A 19,979-nucleotide genomic window follows, 5' to 3' on the forward strand; every position below is an offset into this window, starting at 1 on the left:
AGTGTGAAACAAAAGATTTATTTGGTTGGTTAAGCTTGCAATTTCATCTAAAAGTCAACTAAACAACCATATGATATTGTATTTAATAAAATAAACCATCAGCAATGGGTTTAAAATCGAAAAAGAAAACAAAGAACCATTTTAATAATAAGTCATGTCTTTAATACTAGTAAAAAATGTGACCGTTGAAGCCTTGAAAGAAATTTAATGCAGCAGCGGGTTGAGTGTTCACACACTACGTGCATTTATACATGCACGCTGCACACGCCTTGTCTTTTCCCTCGGGTACTGCGTCTTTCGTACAACGTCGTGTATCTATCTTATTGGGCTCTATTTGATAATTTCAAGCCCAATTAATTGCCCATTTACACTACTGCTTTGCCTTGTCTTGTTCAGTATGGTAAATAACTAAATACTAAGACCATGTTTATCGCAAGTCCTTAATGGGATCCTTAGCCAAAAGAAATGAATTAATTAAATCAAAATAAAAGGAAAAGGAGATTATCGATCCTTAATGTGGGATTTTTGTGATCGGTAATAAGGGGGGTTTTAGAGGCACGTGTCAGCACAAGAGGCAAAAGTATTTTTTTTTTCTATTTTCTTTTCTGTTTTCCTTTTTTTCTCTCCTCACTTCATTCTCTCATCTCTCTTCGTTTTCTCCGTTAACGAAAAAGAAGTGGTCCGACGATAGATCGAAACCCACGACCGTGACTCCACCACCGATCTTCCGTCGTGGTTCTCGTCATTTCATCTTCTCCGTCGCCGATCGAAACAACCACCGATCGAAACCACCACCAATCGAAACCCACAACCGATCAAAACGCAACAGCAATGACGACGGCTATCGCGATCCAGACGGCGTCTCCTCCATATGGTCTCGTCATCTCCGGTAGTAGAAGGATCGAAACCCACCACCGATCGAACGTCTTCTCTTGTTTCGTCCTCCGTCTTCTCTTGTCTTCACCGCCAGAAGAAGGATCAAAATCCACCAAGGATGAAGACTGTGGCGGTCCTTACGGCGTCTCCGCTGTCTTCTCTCAGTCCCGACGAAGTCTCCTCCGTCGCTTCACGTCTTCTCCGGCAGAAGAACCCACCACGGACGACGAGTGTCTCGGTAGTCATCAAAGCGGCGATGCCGTCTTCTGTTTTGGCTCAGTAATGGTAAATGTTTATAACTTTGGCTCAGTAATTTTGGTATTAAGTTAGTTCAGATTAAAACTGGTAACATTGGAGACTAGTTAGTTTAGATTGAGATTGAAACTGGTAAATATTGAGACTAGTTCGTTTAGATTGAGATTTCAATTAGCTAGTTCTTAATCTAGCAAACTAGTAAATGATTGGAAGTTCGGCTTTGTATTATTGTATATTGTTCTCTATAGATCAACTTCTTATTTGCTTTGGTTTGTGTTGATGAATCATGTGAGGAGGCAAAGATCTGAGTGAGGAGCCAAAGACAGCTTATTTCTTGGAGGTGAAGGGTGTGAAACACTACTTGAGACTCTCGGTTAGGTAAGTGTCCAAAACTTCATAGAATTTTTTTGCTTTTTTTGTGAATTGGTTTCGTCTGGTTAGATAGTATTGCTCATAGTTGTGAATTAGTTTTGTCTGGTTAGATATAATTGGCTTCATAGTAGACTGCTTAATAAATGCTGGTTAGATTTAGGTTATGGTTGTGATGAATGCTTGCGGTTAATGGTTGTGTTCAATGCTTGTGTAAGATAGTATTGACACCATGTGTGCTATCTAATTAATTTGTTAGATACTTGTCTAATCACTTCAACTCAAATAAACTCAAAGAGTAAAGCTAATTAAAAGCCACCTAACACAAACTTCCTCTCCTCTCTCGTATTAAAACAGCACCTTTCTCTCTTTCTTTTCATCTGCGAACACATTTCTTCTTCTTCCTCTCTTCTCTCATATTTGGATATGGATTCTACCAATTTTGTTGAGCTGTTGAACAGTCAACAAGATACTGGCTTTCCTGAAACCTTTCCTAATGCACGTTTTTCACATGGGGGTGAACACGGTTCATCTCAACTCCCTACTGAAACCTCTACCTTCTGTGAAGAGTCACCAACAAAGCGGAGAGGAAGAAAGAAATGGACAGTGTCAGATGATCTAGTCCTCATTAGCGCCTGGCTAAACACGAGTAAAGACCCTTTGGTGGGCAATGAACAGAAAGCAGGAGCTTTCTGGCAACGCATTGCAGAGTACTACGCAGCAAGTCCAAAGGTGGAAAGGGGTGAGAAGATAGAGCCCATTCAGTGTAAGCAAAGGTGGCAAGACAGAAAACAAGTGGTCAGAGTGAGGCCGATATTGTGAAAATGGCACACACCATCTTTGCCAACGACCATAAAACAAAATTTAACCTCCACCATGCTTGGGAGGAGTTGAGGTACGACCAGAAATGGTGTGAAGCTGCAACGCACAAGACTACTGGAAGCGGTAAGAAGAGAAAGTGTGATGGAGCACAATCAGATGGAGCAACTTCCCCTCTCTGTGATCAAGCAACACAACGACCTCCTGGTGTTAAGGCGGCGAAAGCAGCAAGCGGTAAGAGAAGTATAGGAGATCACCAGGAAGGGAAAGGAACAGCTAAGTTTGAAACCTTGTGTTCTATTAAAGATAGAGATTTGATCGTTCAAGAGAGACTTTCGAAGCAACGTTTGCTTGAAAGTCTCATCTCCAAAAAAGACCCACTGTCTGAAGCTGAAGAAGCTCTAAAGCAGAAGCTAATAAATCGAGTCTTTGAAGATGTTTAATTCCTCTTTGTTTCAAGTTGTTGTTATGTTATTCCTCTAGTTTTCTTGTTATGTATCATGTTTCTCTCTGTATGTTTCAAGTTGTTGTGATATGTTGTGTTTTAAAATCTCTGTTCTTCTATAAAATTGTTGTTGTGTTATAAAATTTCTCTTATGTTTCATGTTTCTGGTGTGATCTTTCATCTGCTGTGTCATTTTATTTGTGTGCAGAGAGACAAAGATGATGACAAGAGGTCACAAGACAAAGATGATCACGGGTGAGGTCGCAAGCTGGTATGTGTCACGGGTGTTGTACTTATGTTTGTATGTATGTGTCACAAGTGGTCACAAGGTTGTATGTCTTTTACTAATGTTTGTATTTATGTGACACGAGAACAAGTCACGAGATGTTGTAATCTATACTAGTCATTTGCTCTATATAAAGATCTCATTCACCATCCATTGTAATCACCAAAACTTCTTCTCACCTTTTCACCAAACTCTCTTCTTCAGAGCTTGTAAATCACCAAACGCTATCCTTCTTTTTTTTTAATCACAACTCCTACGAATTACCAAACACTCACCTTTCTCATCTCATCTTCTCATAGCTATTCTCAGGAAACGCTATTCTTCTTTTTTTTTTAATCAACTATATTTATTCAATGGCTTCTTCTTCTCATAATACTTTCGAACAAGATGATGAAAGTTTTGATCAATATTTTAATCAATATATTGATGACTATTTTGATCAAACACTCGAGAATTTAGCCAATAATAATGGTGATCAAGAAGTGGAAAGAAGAACAAGAAAAAAACGAGTTCATATAGAAAGAAACCGGGAAGAAGGCGATAAACGTTTATGGAATGATTATTTCAGTGAAAATCCAACATATCCTGAAAATCTATTCCGACGACGATTTAGAATGAACAAGCCATTGTTCCTGCGTATTGTTGATCGACTCTCTAATGAAGTTGAATACTTTCGAGAAAAGAAAGATGCTCTCGGAAGGCGTAGTCTCTCTGCACTTCAAAAGTGTACAGCAGCCATTCGTGTCTTGGCGTATGGTTCTGCGACTGACGCTGTTGACGAATACCTCCGACTCGGTTCAACTACTGCTCGGTTATGTGTGGAACATTTTGTCGAAGGAATAATAAATCTATTCGGCGCTGAGTACCTACGAAGACCAACACCGGCTGATCTTCAACGTCTACTTTATATTGGTGAGCAACGTGGATTTCCGGGGATGGTAGGAAGCATCGATTGTATGCATTGGGAGTGGAAGAATTGTCCCACCGCTTGGAAAGGGCAATATTCACGTGGTTCGGCTAAACCCACAATCGTATTAGAGGCGGTTGCTTCGTACGATCTATGGATATGGCATGCGTTTTTTGGACCTCCAGGTACTTTAAACGATATCAATGTTCTTGATCGCTCACCAGTTTTTGATGACATAATAAACGGTCAAGCTCCGCAAGTTACTTTCTCTGTCAATGGAAACGAGTATCGTTTGGCTTACTATCTCACCGATGGTATTTATCCGAAATGGGCAACTTTTGTCCAATCTATTTCACTACCACAAGGTCCGAAAGCGGCTTTATTTGCTCAACATCAAGAAGGTGTCCGAAAAGATGTTGAGCGTGCTTTTGGAGTCTTGCAAGCTCGATTTGGGATTATTAAAAATCCAGCACGTATTTGGGATAAAGCCAAAATCGGGAAGATTATGAGAGCATGTATCATACTCCATAATATGATAGTTGAAGATGAACGAAATGGATACCGTCATTTTGATGTTTCAGAGTTCGAACAAGGAGAAGACAACGGAGGTTCACATGTGGATCTCACGTATTCTACGGACACGCCTTCAAATATTGCCAATATGATGGGTGTTCGAACTACTATTCGTGATAAACAAAGACATCGACAACTGAAGGCTGATTTGGTTGAACATATATGGCGTAAATTTGGACATAATGAAGACAACAACTGAATTTAGATGTTTCTTTCTAAATTTTCTCGTTTATTTTAGTAATCTTTGTTTTTATGTTTTTATTTAAAATCCTATCTTGAAAATGTTTCTTTAATTATGTTTCATTTAATAAATAAAATTGTCTTAAAATTTTTTTTTTTTCTTAAGAACCCTTAATTAAGAAACTACCAATGGAGGCACAAAATCAAACAATTTCTTAGTAGAGTTCTTAAGTCCACTAATGTACACTTATATAGTTAAATAATCATTAAGAAATCCATTAAGGATCCAAGGGATAAACATGCTCTAATACCAGTGTTTGCTGATAGACATGGATTAAAATTATGTTAAACGCAGACGTCATTGTTTAAGATTTTTTCACTGCTTCATCGTATGATTTATTACATAATAACAATTAATAATAATCATTTCTAAACGGCAAAAAGAACTATTTTTGCAGATTACCAATAACATTTAAAAAGATCACCACAGAAGCTGTGTTCCTTACAAAAAGGTCTCTTTCAATGTTCAAAAGAACAGCTTTAAAAGTATATGAGCGCGAAGACTGCATCATGTCATTCCCTTTTTTTTGTACCCAGTGGAAAGTCTCTCTTACTTAAGAGACTGTAAGCTTTGCCACATTTTTCAGTTTTAACCCCTAACCTCAATTTTTAACATCAATGATCACAAGTCAGGCATCCCACTAGATCTTGAGGAGTATTCGCTCACCAGTTTCAAGAACATGGATGATTTGTCTTCTAAGAGCCGCGCAGGAGTATCAAACTCTGCTACTCTACCTGCAACCACATACCACAAAAAACAACATTGAATTATATGAAGAACAAAAATACATGTTTCTTGGTTTTGTATTATAATATGACTAACCATCGCTGAGAACCAAAACAAGGTCACTGTCGATAACAGTTGGGATCCGGTGAGCAATGGTGCAGACGGTGCAGTCTTCAAACTCGGTTCTGATAATCTTCTGGATTAAATTGTCTGTTGCTGTGTCTACTGATGCTGTTGCTTCATCAAGAACAAGTATTTTTGCTTGTTTAAGTAATGCTCTTCCAAGTGACACAAGCTGTCTCTGTCCAACACTCCAGTTATCTCCATTTTCCAGCACTTCATGTTTCAAATCCAAGAATCAGGACAAAGAATCGAAAAAATATCTATAACATAAGCACCTTATTGGTGCAATTAGTTACCTGGAGAGTCGAGTTTTAGATCTTTCCCTCTAACAACGTCTCCAAGCTGGGATTTATCAAGAGCCTCCCAGATTTTATCATCTGAATGTTCTTCAAGAGGGTCAAGATTCGCTCGGATTGTTCCTTCAAACAATGTAGGATCTTGAGGTATGATACCGAGGCGGCTACGGAGATCATGAAGACCAATCTGAGAGATATCAATGTTGTCTATAGTTATTCTTCCAGCAGTTGGCTCAATCAACCGAAACAAAGCTTGAATCAAAGTAGACTTTCCGCTTCCCGTTCTTCCAACAATACCAATCTTTTTTCCTCCAGGGAACACACAGCTTATCCCGTGGAGCACCGTTGGAAGATTCTCAGCATAACGAACCTTAACAAAGGAAATAACAATACAATAAGAACACATTGAAAGAAAGAAAGTGAATACAGAGATGTATTTGCTTAGTAAGTACCTTAACGTCAAGAAGCTCAATTGTTCCTCTCTCAGGCCATGTGGAAGGCGGTTGGGAATCTTCTATAACTGCTGGTGCTTCACTTAATATCTGACTGTACTGATAGATCCTTTCGATGGAGATGATTTTGTTTTCAAGCTTACAGAAGCTAAGTATCCACCGTGATAGACGTCCGTTCAAGTTAAGCCCATATGTCACAGCAAGCCCTGCCATACCTATATATCACAACACAAACAGCTTAGATTAGGAACAAAGGATTGATGTTTTGCCGATGGAGTTAGAGATACTCACTTGGATCAATGGTTCCATGTGGGAAACTAACGAGCAAAACCATACAGAAAGCAAACACAAGCGTGGAAAGCAACTCCATGCGCAAACAAAGCCACTCTATAGCAGCGATACTGCAGAAGAAAGGTCGAGCAAAACAATCTAGAAGATAAAGATTCCTCTTGATGAATCTCTTTTCTTGGCCGAATCCTCTTATCGTGGCTGCACCAGCTATTGATTCTCCAAAGAGATGGATTATTGGAGACTTCTGGATACTAACAATGCGAACCAGTTCTCTTGAAGAAGCCATGTAATATTTCTGCATCCAGAAGCAAGCAACCGCTACAGGAACAACAAGGAGGAAGACTTGCCAGGTGACGTTGGTCATGACGCCGACAATTCCAAATAGTTGTATCGTTGTTGAAGCAAACCCGCCGAGTCTAAATGGTATGTCAAGGTCCACAACGCTTTGATCAATCGAAACCTGTGTACACAATGACATTAATCAGAAGGTGATAATAACATTTTTAGTGTGGATTTTTTTGGTTACATATACATACTCGATTCAAGATTCTTCCAGCAGGAGTGGAATCAAAGAACGACATTGGCGCTCGGAACACACTTCTAAGCATATTCAAGAACAGCTTCTGAGCAGCAGCTAGACCAAAAGTGGCAACCAGAGCAGCTCGCACAAATATAAACACGGCGCTTCCAAAAGCTAAGGCAGTATAAACAACGAGAAGAACCGTAGGATCCACTTTAGACTGGTCGCCTTCGGTCTGAGGATTCGCCCAAGCCATCCACCAGTTACTAGCAATCTGAAGAAACTGAAAAGAAGCTTGCGCCAGTATAATCAGAGGAATCAGAAGCCCTTTATACGCTGCACCCATGTATGACAAGTACACCTTCATGCTGATTTTTCCCTTCACTCTCTCTTCCTCTTGAACAAGCTGCTTTTTCCGGGAACGCTTTGCTTTCTTCTTCTTCTCTTTGATTGCCTTTTGATCCGAAGCGGATCCACCGTCTTGGACTTCCTTTGCCAAAGTCTCGATGTCGTTTTCATAAATATCTGACTTTGAGTTATGATGCATGACCAAACTATCCAGGATTGGGTTTTCATCAGAGTCTTCTGAGGATGGACTTGGGATGTCCATTGCCTCGATTGCTTCATGGTGGGCAGACACTAAGGCCTTGAAGTCAGTACCTGCTTGTAGCAGGTCATCGTATTTACCCGATTGAATAACCCGGCCTTCCTTCATAACCTTTGAAACAAAACAAACAAACAAAATATTTTCAGAACTTGTCATAAGAGAAATGGTTTGAACAACAGTTTTACCTCTCTGCAACAATAGAGACAAGTTCATCATAGCCACCTATAAGAGACTCTTTAGCATTTCTAAAGGACCAACAGTAGTAATGCGTAGGAAAATCAAGAAAAGGAGTATCTTACCAATATTAGATCAGCTGCAGGAAGAAACTCAACTTGATGCGTCACAAAAACAACAGTCTTCTCAGCCAATGCAGATAGAATATAATCCTGTATAAGCCATTAACTACCATTTCACATTCAAAATATTAAAAAAAAAGGAAGAGATTTGTGGTTATGGAATTGCTTATTTTACCCTAAACAAATCAGAGCTAGTGTGTGCATCCAGAGCACTGAAAGGATCGTCTAGTAAATAAATGTCAGCGTCTTGATACAACGCCCTTGCGAGCTGTACACGTTGCTTCTGGCCACCGCTGAGATTTATACCTCTCTCTCCTATAATGGTCTGGTCACCATGTGAGAAAAGCTCTAAATCTTTCTTCAGAGAACACGCTTGTATCACATTCTTGTACTTTGCTTTCTCCATTGGACTGCCAAATAGAATGTTTTCTTCAATGTTACCAGACTGAATCCAAGCCGACTGTGACACGTACCCAGTAGTACCACATATTCTAACCTATACAACAATCATCATCACAAAGATTAATGATTTTTTTTTTGTCAGCGAATAATAAAATAAGTACCTATTAACTTACTTCACCAGAGATTTTCGGTATTTCTCCGAGGATGCAAGAGATGAAACTTGATTTTCCAGAGCCAACCGTGCCGCAGACAGCCACGCGCATACCCTTCTCCACTCTCATCTGAATTCCTGACAATGTCGGCCTTGAAGAAAACGGATCCCAACAAAACACACCGTCTCTAATCTCTATAGCTACATTCGAATTCCCACGTGGGATAACAACAGTTGCGTCTTCTTGAAGCTCTTCCTCCTGCAAGAACCCGGAGATCCTATCAAGAGAGACTTTAGTCTGAGCCATCATCGAAACCAGATCAGGAAAGTTCCTGAGCGGTTCCTGGAGGATCCTGAACGTCGCCAGAGCAGAGAGAACACCTCCAGCTGTCAGCTGAGTGCCTAGGAATATCGAAGTAGCGAATGTAACGGCTGATACAAAGATCGGTGAGCTCCAAAAGATGAAGGTAACAAAGGCCTGCGAGTACAACGCTCTCCGAAGCCAACCGTACTCCTCTTCCCTCATCTCTTCTAATCTCACTCTATACCGATCCTCCCACGCCTGCAGCTTCAGAACCCTCATGTTCCTAAGACACTCCGACGTCTTCCTCATTCTTTCGTCTTTCGCAGCCATCAGCTTATCTTGATACTCTTCCTGAACCTTAGCCAAAGGAATGGTCACAAGAATCGAGATTATCGTCGCGACCAACGTAGCTACAGACGCTATCCCCACGCTTTTATACAAGATCGCGAGAGCGAGGACTATCTGCATCGGAAGCATCCAAATATCATGAAGGTACCACGAGTAGTCTCCTATGCGCTGGACATCAACCGCCATGTAGTTCACAATCTCCCCGCTCGTGTGGTTCTGCTTGGCTATACTCGAAAGCTTGAGACCTTTTCTATATACCATAGCCGTTAGAGCTGATCTAACGTGCATCCCCAAGATATCAACCCCCATGTACCACTGACGCGTGGTGACGGTCTCCGCAAGCTTGGAGGCAAAGAAGATCCCCGCGAGGACGTATCCTTCGTGAGGGAAGATCTCCTTCCCTCCGAGATAGTCAACGAAGTAGCTGATCATGTAAGGCCCCACGTAGGATAAGAGAGTGTTCAAGCCAGCAAAGACTGCATTGCAAGCCGCTTCTTTCCAAAAGGACTTGAGAATCGCACGTGCTAAAGAAGGATTATTCTCAGACTTCGATCTCTTCCAATTCGACTTTAACACCTTGTAGCTCGACTTGGCTCTATCCCTCGGCGCGAGAAGAGGGATATCTTTAAGCTCCAACGGTCTTTTCGACCCGGCTGAGAGAAGCGGATCCAACCAAGACAATGTCACTAGGCTAACAAGTCCAGCTGTACTGTACGGCGTCACTTTAAGACAAGCGGCTTCTTCCTCCACAAGCAGAGGCTCTTGAAGATCAGAAGAGGTTAGACGAATTTCGATACCGGAAACACCTCTCAGCGCGGCGAAGCAGAGAAAACCAAGAGCGGGAGTAACGGCTAAATTCGCCAGGACGTGAGAAGAGCATCCACCTCTCCAGCCTTCAACCGCTAGCCTTCTCCCGTCCACATACAAAGTACATAGACAAACACTGAACGCTACAAACCACCATACCCTCAGCAAGAATGGTAGCTTCTCCGACGGCTTATACTTCAAATGGAGAGCTAAGAAGGTGATAACAACCCAAGCTAAACACTGAGAAGCTGGGAAGCAGAGAGTAAACCAGTCACCAGCTCCTCTAATAACACTAACCGCATCAAACACTAACACCAAAACTTGCACGGCTAACACATAGACGCAACATAGCAGAGAAAATTTAAACACGGTCCCGAAACTAACGTCGTTAGCCTCTCTTTCTAAATTAACGTTGACAGTGTCTTCCTTAGAGAGTCTGCCTCTCCGGACGCAGATGAGAATCTGCGTCGCGGAGAGAGTGAATAGACACACTAGAAAGAGCGTGAGGTTGATGAGGACCGAGCAGAGCTCTAATAGTGGGAGGTGATCTATAAAGAAGGACGAGATCTCATTAAAATCCATGATTGAATGATCTGTGACTGTGAGAGAGTTTGTTTGAGATCAGCCGGCGGATTCTTCGAGCTATAACGAGCATCCCCAAAGACCGCAAGCTGCAAAACAAAACAAAAGAAACAGAGGAGATGAATCTTATCGACACATTGCGAATCAAAACAAAATAGAGTTTCTCTGCATAGGCAACACGTAATAATCAAATCGCCAGAAGCACGTTGGTGCTTTTGGTCCTTACCAGCTTTGGTTAGATCAGAGAGAGAGAGAGACCAATCAGCTGAAAGCAGACGTCGTCACTCGAGGAGAATCAAAGAGACGAAGAAGCAGAGAAGATCTCTCTTTCCGCTTAAATTGAAAATTAACTCGAAGAAAGAGATGATCTTTCCTTCTCTTTCTCTCTAGATCCCTTATGAGTCGATTCGATTGTAAAAAGAACCAAGATTGGGGATTAATAAAGGCGTCTCCTTTCGCGTCTGTATTAGTTGGTGTGTTAATCAATACTTAAAGGGTCGTGCTTAGTTACGATGGGTGTCTTCTTTTGACGTCTTTTATGTCACAAATGCGAGTGTGCTTGCTTGTAATCTGACTCTTATGCTTTCGTTTTTTTCATTTGTCTTTATGGTGATTATATATTCATTAACTAGTGTATTTATTGACCACTATTTTCAATAAAAGCGTCTATGATTAAATACTTTACTAAGCAATGAATCATGTTTCGCTTTTTACGTTTTTATTCTCTCGATTACATTGTTGATACAATGGAATATTCGTGCTACACGTGAGTATATGTCTAACAAATACTAATTATTTAGATTTACATGTCAGTCTCTATTTTTTTTTCAAATTACATTACTTAATCATATTTATCAATTTATATATGTGATTTCCGTGCGGTACTACACATATTGAACGTTTAAATTCACTTTTGTATGATAAAGTGGAGATAGATACGTTAACAATTTAATAAGAAAACCAATCTAGCTCTGCATTGAACAACGAGACAAATGTGTCAACTTGAATTAAGTAATTAGAATAACTTTAAGAGAGTTTGTAACAATGGTTTATAGTCCACATACGGAGTATATGAAATCTCAATATTCAAACATGTATTTCTAGCTAATCATAATTTCAATACGTTTTTGAAACTATGTTTTTCAGATCCAGGTCAATCTTAGTGATATAATTAATTATCAGTGCAAAACATATGTATCCCACCAAATTAACCGTATCTTAGAATATAATTTAAGTCCTGCTCAATTCATTTAATTTAAGTCAAAATCTACGTACCACTCTTGCACAGTTGCACAAGTGATAGCATGATGGTATATTCAATCGAAAAGGCGGATCTTAATTAAAATATAAACCATTATGTTATGATGAGTATGATGATACCGAAATTATTTTCTTGTCTAGTGCCCGTATGTTTGTTTCTGGAGGCAATATTCGATGATGTGCGGATGACGACTTACTACACATGCCATGCAAAATGTTTCTTATACGTGGCATACCATTTTATAATACTAATGTCAATTGTTGATGACTATATATTTTGAAAAATGTACTCGCGTGATGTCATTTTATACATGATTGATATAGTTTTCTACTGCCTACAGAGTACACGGTACGTACGTTGAACCATCAACCATGTTTAGTTAATGATTATACGTTTTGTGCATATATATATACATTTTTTTTAAAAAGTATACATTATTTCCTGGCAGTATATTATCCAATTATTCTGCTCACTGCGTTTTCATGACAATATATTTTCAAATGTAATGGCTCATGTAACTTGAAAGAATTGGAACGATGATGTAAGAATCTACAAGCCATGATAATGTACTATAATCTGACCCAAAATAATAACGATATAAATATAATAATATAACTATTGCTGAATAGTTTGTCATTTGCGTTTGTTTGGTATCGCATGGCTTTGTTCAAAACTTTTATGCACCACTTCCAGCCTAGGCCAGCTCACTTCCCACTTCCTTTATTTGTTCTGTCATTTCTTCTTCGTGTATAAAAAAATAAGTAAAAAGTACTTTTTCTTAGATGAAAATAAATAATGTGTTACTAAGATAAAGAACAATATATATGGATCAAAATGTCGCTTATGCAGAGGTTCATCGAAGGACAAACAAAAATGTGAAAACTAGATGTCAATTGATCTGTGAAGTTCTCTCTTTCGAGATAAAAAGATGTATTTGAAAATCCGAATTGATTACAACGATAAATGTTGAAAATGATTTTTAAACGCATAATAAAAGAGGATTTGATTAATTAAACAGCTTAGTAATTTACATTATTTTGTATCCTAATATAATACGTATATGAATGAGATGATTGAAAACCATACATTTACTGATAAAATACTATATAATGAAATAACATAACTATTTACCTTTTCATCATTGTATCAGTAACACACAACACTATCAGTCGTTAACCCGAAATCGATTTACAAAATTTGACTAAAAAGTCGGTTAAAAGTTTGTGTTACACTGTGTAACGTGCGTGATGATGGTGGAATGAATGGACCTAACATATTTATCTCACATGTCCTTTTGATGTGTCGATATGACCTAATTAATAAGCCTCTTTATGAGCCTAAGACCATGCGCATCAGGGGCTTTAGACGGGTTCACGGACTCGAGTTCTAAGGCCGGAATGATTAAAAAGCAATAAAAAATGGGTTTGTATCGATGAAACGGGCCTTACGGTTGATCCGCTATGAAGCGGATTTAGCCACGCGTCATTTCCTGCTTGGACGAAACAAACCGCGTAAAGAGGGAAGAAAGACGGGTTTCCCCGTGTCTCTTCTCATTTTCTCTTCTCGAAACAAAAGCTAGGGTTTGTTGTGTGAGAGGCGATAATACGAGCGACGCGGAGTCTTGCCGATTTTCTCGTTCAAATCGACGACGGAGAGTCTTCTCCACGACTTCTGGTGAGTATCGAGTAGATCGACGGTTTAATTTCGTTGAATTTGGTCGAAATCGTTTAGTGAGATTTGATATCAATCGAGTAGATCGACGGTTTAATTTCGTTTAGTGAGATTTGATATCAATCGAGTAGATCGACGGTTTAATTTCGTTTAGTGAGATTTGATATCAACCTTCACAACCTCAACAAGCTTCGGAACTCAACAAGCTTCAAACCACAACAACCTTCAAACACTCAACAACAAACTCAAGGTAAGTGAACATAATTTATGAAATATTAATGAAAAATAAATAAGATTAAGAAAAATATGATAGAATTAATATAATTGAATAATGAAAAAAAAAAGATTAGGAAAAATATGATAGAATTAATATAATTGAATAATGAAAAAAATAAGATTAGGAAAAATATGATAGAATAATGAAAAAAAACAGATTTTAAAAAATATAATAGAATAATGAAAAAAATATTATAAAAAATATGAACACATCCCCTTTTCTGATTTTAGAAAAAAAATTTCACTAATGTCTTCCTCATCAAGTGATGAAGTTGATGAAGCTTTAGAAGAAATGGTCGACCAAGTAGTTGATAATTTCATCGACTCAGTGATAGATGCTCACCCCAACAAGCAGAAAAGACGGGCTTATATCGAAAGACATCGTGAACAAGGACTCAATCAGCTATGGAACGATTATTTCCAAGAAAATCCTACATACCCACCGCAAATGTTTAGGAGGCGTTTTCGAATGAACAAGCCATTGTTCCTCCACATTGTCGAACGTGCAAGTAATGAAGTTCCATACTTTCAGCAAAGACGAAATGCTTGCGGAAGGTATGGGCTATCTGCACTTCAAAAGTGTACGGCAGCTATACGTATGCTGGCATATGGTCAATCAGGAGATACATATGACGAGTATCTCCGACTTGCTAACAGTACTTCACGTTTATGTTTGGAAAATTTCACTAATGCAATTATAAAATTGTTTGGAGATGAGTATCTACGCAGCCCTACAGCTGAGGATCTTCAACGATTGCTCGATGTTGGAGAGGTACGCAGTTTTCCAGGGATGATAGGCAGCATCGATTGTATGCATTGGGAATGGAAAAACTGCCCAACCGCTTGGAAAGGTCAGTACACACGTGGTACGGGAAAGCCGACAATTGTCTTAGAAGCTGTGGCATCACAAGATCTTTGGATATGGCACGCATTTTTCGGATTACCAGGTACCTTCAATGATATCAATGTTCTTGATCGGTCACCGGTTTTCGATGACATCGTACAAGGCCGAGCACCAAAAGTTAAGTTCAAGGTCAACAACCACACTTATCGTATGGCCTACTATCTTACTGACAGAATTTATCCAAACTGGTCAACATTTATCCAATCCATCCCACTTCCTCAAGGTCCTAAAGCCGAGAAATTTGCAAAAAAGCAAGAATCCGCCAGAAAAGATGTCGAACGGGCTTTTGGAGTATTACAATCAAGGTTTGCAATTGTTAAAAACCCAGCTCTACTATGGGACAAGGAAAAGATAGGAAAGATAATGAGAACTTGTGTCATATTGCACAATATGATAGTGGAGAACGAACGACACGGATACGCTCAAATTGACACATCTGAGTTCGAGTCAGTAGAAGTTCGAGGGTGACAAGGAGGGATAGTATTCATGTCGATATGTTAGGCATGCGCAGAGAAGTTCGAGATCCAGCGAAACATGCTCGTTTGAAAGCTGATTTAATGGAAAATATATGGCAAAAGTTTGGTGATGACGATGAATAAGCTTTGTATGTTATTGAATTTTTTGTTTTATGTATTCTACTCTTTATGTATTGAATAAAATGTTTAAAAATATTTATAATATATTTTAATGTATTATTTTATTCATGTTTTCTCAATAATTTGAAATTTGAAAAAAAAAAAATTATTATTACGAATAATAAATATTATTATTTTATTTCTATGAACTTTTTCTTTAGATTCACTAATACAGAAAACAAGAGATTAACTATTCATGGACCCATATAAAAAATATTAAAAAATACTTTTGTGAACCCCAAGGGGGGTTCACTAATGCTCATGGTCTAACACAGAAATTACAACGTTAAAAAGCTGATTGCGTGTAATAAAATATTCAGTAATCATAGACTTAGGTCCTAGTCCTTTGATCTGTTATTATGTCGACAGTTAATTCGTACCTACTGCAATTGGTAACGGTGGTTGGTGAATGCGACTGTAAATGAAAGTATGCATCAAGTTTGTTGAAACTTGAAAGTTTGGCACTGATTATGAAGAGGAGACTTTTTTTCCTTTTGAAGTGTACGGGTCTGAGTTAGGCCCAGTTAAGGGCCCACCTCATCAAATTCAACGACGACTGTACTAGAAAGTAGAAACTTCACCTTGAACGTTGCCGAGTTGTCTTTTTCTTTGTCACCGACCACTAGCGTTGTCTCGCTCACCTTTTAGCCTTTAGGCGTATGAAACAAGACCTCAGTGGATTTTGCTGTCCAAATGGATATCTAAATATATAATAAGAAACATTTGGTTATTCTTAAAATAATTTCGTTTTGATGAATTTGTTTCCGTTTATTGTGAAAATGATTTAACATCATCGTTTTATATAATGTTAAATAGCGCATTTCAAAAACAAAAACAATCCACACTTCTTTATAGTGTTGTGTTCTTCTCAAGTTTTTTATTCATACGCGCATATATAATTTGAGACAATTTGGGCCCATAATGCTCTATTGCTCCCCAGTCTTAACACACCATAAAAGCCCATGTACGCCATCACAGCCGACCCGGGACAATAGAATTGAACTGGTTGTTCGGTTCTTGCAAAACCTCTATAACTATCACCAATTAGTTTTTTTTTTTTATTATTATGACCCTGTTTTACACGTTTTCTCGATTTTTATACCCAAGATTATATGTAATTTAATTCATCTGGCAAGGCTCACTCAAGCTGATGTACATGATGATGTTCCTTAGCTGTTGTATTTGTAAATATTTTTTTAATATAAAATTGTATCTACTTTCTTTTTGAATTAAAATTTCATACGGTAAATAAACCTTAGTAGTTTGTTGTAAAATATATATTGAGCAATTTTTTCAAATAACTATTTTTAAATTTTTGTCACAAAAATAGTTCTCAAAAAATAAAATGACCAAAATAGTTCTTTTTTATTTTGAGTTTTTTTTACATTTTTTTATATTCTTTTAAATTTGAACCTCCTATCTCAAAATTTTACCCCTTAACTTTAAATCCTAAGTCTATATTAGTTAACTCTAAAATTAAAATATTTTTTGACTTTTTAATAAAATTTATTTTAATTATTTTTTTACATTAAAAACTATTTTTGTGACAAAAACTTAAAAATATCTATCATAAAAAAAATTTCGTATAAATAAATGAGTGTATTCGGAAACTTGCCTATACTTATGTAACCAACTCTAATTTTAAGGATGTCATTCATATAAAAAAAAATTAAAACTGGTAACTAATATGAGAAATATAATAATTTTGGAAACAATTAAAAATAATAATGATAAATAAGTAGGAAAAAAAAGAAAAGGGTTAACCCTTGGATAAAATAAAATAAAAAAACATAGAGCAGCAGCACCATTTGTTCGTCGTCGTCTTCTTCCTCCTCTACCTGCGCCGCTTTCTTACTCTCTTCAAATCTCTCCCAGCCAAAAAGAATCGCTGCTCTTCGCATCGCTCAGGTTTGTTTCGATCTCGAATCACATCTTCTCAAGTCACCAGCTAGGCTACTCGGGGATCTAATTAATTGCAAAGTTTCCGATTAGGTTTTGACTGTTTAGGGTAACGGAACTTAGTGTTTGGAGAATCTTTGAATCTGGCAAACCCTAATTTCTTCATACTACTCCTGATTGATTTGATTCAAGCAGGAGAATAAAGAACTTCGATAATCAATCTCGCAATGGCTCGAAACAAGGGATTGGCGGAGCAAGATCTTAGTAAATTGGATGTGGCTGTGCTTCATCCTCTCTCTCCTGAGGTCATTTCTCGCCAGGCTACTATCAATATTGGTATAACCTTTTTTTGCTATATACATACGTTTGATGCCAAAGAAGCTAGAAGAAGCTAAAGATTGTGTAAGTGTTGTAATCTCAGGAACCATTGGACATGTCGCTCACGGGAAGTCCACTGTTGTCAAAGCTATTTCTGGTGTGCAGGTAAGTAAGTTGATTATGATGCCTCTTGAATTGATTCCATGGAGGAGTTGATGTATCCGCCTCATGTGCAGACTGTTCGTTTCAAGAATGAATTGGAGCGTAACATCACCATTAAACTTGGTTATGCGAATGCAAAGATTTATAAATGCGAGGATGACAAATGCCCTAGACCAATGTGCTACAAGTCAGTTTTTTCTTTTTTTAAATTCTGGTATAAAGTTGTGTGTGTTGGATAGTGTTAACAATGTATATGTTCTTCTAGGGCATATGGAAGTGGGAAGGAAGACAGTCCAAATTGTGATGTCCCTGGATTTGAGAACGCTAAGATGAAACTGTTGAGGCATGTGTCGTTCGTGGATTGCCCGGTATGATGATTTTTATTATGTTTCTCATCATTCTTTCTTAAAATTGCTATTGAGATATGAATGATCTGTTTGTTTTATTGTGTCTTTAGGGGCACGATATTCTCATGGCGACAATGCTCAACGGAGCAGCTATCATGGACGGTGCGCTACTTCTAATCGCTGCAAACGAGACATGTCCGCAGCCACAAACTTCTGAACATCTTGCTGCTGTTGAGATTATGCAGCTGAAGCATATCATAATCCTCCAGAACAAGATTGATCTTATTCAAGAGAACGTTGCCATTAACCAGCACGAAGCAATTCAGAAATTTATAATGGTTTGGTTTTCTTCATCCTTCAAGAATCTCTTGTTGCATTCTCATTTCATCAGCTGGTTAAACTTATCAGGAACTTGGTTTTAATATTTCATTACATCATGTTTTGCAGAACACTGTCGCCGATGGTGCGCCCATTGTCCCCGTCTCAGCACAACTTAAGTACAACATCGATGTTGTATGCGAGTACATTGTCAAGAAGATCCCAATCCCTAAGAGAAATTTTGTGTCACCACCAAACATGATAGTGATTCGGTCTTTTGATGTCAACAAGCCTGGGTTCGAAGTTGATGACATTAAAGGTGGAGTTGCAGGTGGAAGTATCCTCCGGGTATCTATCTCTCTCTCTCTTGATCTCTCAAGTACAACTTGTTTGTGTTTTGCTGATATTTTCTAGCTCCATCAAGCTTTATATGTTATATGTTGTGTGTAAATGCTGTCACTAACTAACATTTTCTTCTTGTAGGGTGTTTTGAAGGTCAACCAATTAATCGAGATCCGACCTGGGATTGTTGTCAAAGACGAGCGTGGCAACCCAAAATGCACTCCAATCTACTCTCGCATTATCTCACTCTACGCAGAACAGAACGAGCTTCAGTATGCAGTTCCTGGAGGTCTAATTGGAGTTGGAACAACAATGGACCCAACTCTTACTCGTGCTGATCGATTGGTTGGTCAGGTCCTTGGTGAAATAGGTTCCCTTCCTGACGTCTTTGTTGAACTCGAGGTATAAACAACAAGTCATGGTAACAGCATTAAAGTCTCTAAACTGGTAGGTGATTTAATTCGGTTTTGATGTAGGTGAACTTCTTTCTTCTACGGCGACTGTTGGGAGTGAGAACAAAGGGATCAGAGAAGCAAGGGAAAGTGTCAAAGCTAACAAAGGGAGAGATTCTGATGCTCAACATCGGTTCCATGTCGACTGGTGCCAAAGTTGTTGGAGTTAAGAACGATCTGGCTAAGCTGCAACTAACCGCGCCGGTGTGCACCAGCAAAGGAGAGAAAGTGGCTCTGAGTAGGCGTGTGGAGAAGCATTGGCGTTTGATTGGTTGGGGTCAGATTCAAGCTGGAACCACCATTGAAGTACCTCCTTCACCTTTCTAAGATTTTGTCTTCTTTTTTTTTTTCTGAAAAAGTTTATTAACCCCTCAAGAGACAATAAAACTCTTTTTTTTCTGTCATGTTGTGGGGTGGTTTTGGAGAGTTGCGGATTGATTTGTTACTAGTAACAGCGTCCAAATAACATTTATTACACAAAATAAAAAACATGCTAGAACGGTTTAATTCGAGAAGCATGATATCTAACTATAACCACATTCTGCAATACTTTTATGTTTTGAAATGTGGTTTCTGAGTCAAATGCTGATGACTCCTAATCATTGAAGAAAATAAATATTTTTTACAGTAGGAAACTAAGAATGAATGTAAAACTGTTTTCTATCATCAACTCATGAATATATTATCTTTCGTTTGTGTCGGTCCGAAAACTTCATAG

The 19,979-nt window shown here is 38.4% G+C and overlaps 5 protein-coding genes across 6 annotated transcripts; 4 read left to right on the forward strand and 1 right to left on the reverse strand.

Moving 5' to 3' along the window:
- The first annotated feature begins 426 nt into the window (after window positions 1-426).
- Window positions 427-5,271, forward strand: LOC108870213. 2 transcript variants are annotated; one of them, XM_033282432.1, is made up of 3 exons: window positions 427-1,161; window positions 1,425-1,509; window positions 2,973-5,271. In XM_033282432.1, exon 3 carries the CDS (start codon window positions 3,404-3,406, stop codon window positions 4,727-4,729), a length of 1,326 nt encoding a protein of 441 aa, XP_033138323.1. In that variant the 5' UTR covers window positions 427-1,161; window positions 1,425-1,509; window positions 2,973-3,403; the 3' UTR covers window positions 4,730-5,271. The 2 variants fall into 2 exon arrangements, with proteins under 2 accessions (XP_033138323.1, XP_033138322.1); XM_033282431.1 differs by having other exon boundaries at window positions 1,428-1,509.
- LOC117129008 (glutathione S-transferase T2-like) lies at window positions 2,325-2,762 on the forward strand. The gene has a single exon (XM_033282286.1). It carries the CDS (start codon window positions 2,325-2,327, stop codon window positions 2,760-2,762), a length of 438 nt encoding a protein of 145 aa, XP_033138177.1.
- LOC103844284 (ABC transporter C family member 5) lies at window positions 5,118-11,159 on the reverse strand. Its single transcript, XM_009121081.3, has 10 exons — window positions 10,903-11,159; window positions 8,658-10,765; window positions 8,258-8,578; window positions 8,086-8,172; window positions 7,196-7,897; window positions 6,660-7,119; window positions 6,369-6,583; window positions 5,917-6,286; window positions 5,594-5,833; window positions 5,118-5,505 (listed from the first exon to the last, which is right to left on the reverse strand). Exons 2-10 carry the CDS (start codon window positions 10,674-10,676, stop codon window positions 5,393-5,395), a joined length of 4,527 nt encoding a protein of 1,508 aa, XP_009119329.1. The 5' UTR covers window positions 10,677-10,765; window positions 10,903-11,159; the 3' UTR covers window positions 5,118-5,392.
- A 2,972-nt stretch (window positions 11,160-14,131) lies between these two features.
- On the forward strand, window positions 14,132-15,256 carry LOC103844455. The gene is made up of 2 exons (XM_033282287.1): window positions 14,132-14,693; window positions 14,832-15,256. The coding sequence occupies exons 1-2, from the start codon at window positions 14,132-14,134 to the stop codon at window positions 15,254-15,256; spliced, it is 987 nt and encodes a 328-aa protein (XP_033138178.1).
- Window positions 15,257-17,169: 1,913 nt separating this feature from the next.
- LOC103844283 (eukaryotic translation initiation factor 2 subunit gamma) lies at window positions 17,170-19,776 on the forward strand. The gene is made up of 9 exons (XM_009121080.3): window positions 17,170-17,331; window positions 17,518-17,658; window positions 17,744-17,805; window positions 17,877-17,989; window positions 18,068-18,170; window positions 18,260-18,487; window positions 18,597-18,815; window positions 18,951-19,211; window positions 19,286-19,776. The coding sequence occupies exons 2-9, from the start codon at window positions 17,550-17,552 to the stop codon at window positions 19,586-19,588; spliced, it is 1,398 nt and encodes a 465-aa protein (XP_009119328.2). The 5' UTR covers window positions 17,170-17,331; window positions 17,518-17,549; the 3' UTR covers window positions 19,589-19,776.
- Window positions 19,777-19,979: the final 203 nt, after the last annotated feature.

The sequence above is a fragment of the Brassica rapa genome, chromosome A10, assembly GCF_000309985.2.
Source record: "Brassica rapa cultivar Chiifu-401-42 chromosome A10, CAAS_Brap_v3.01, whole genome shotgun sequence".
Lineage (NCBI taxonomy): Eukaryota > Viridiplantae > Streptophyta > Magnoliopsida > Brassicales > Brassicaceae > Brassica > Brassica rapa.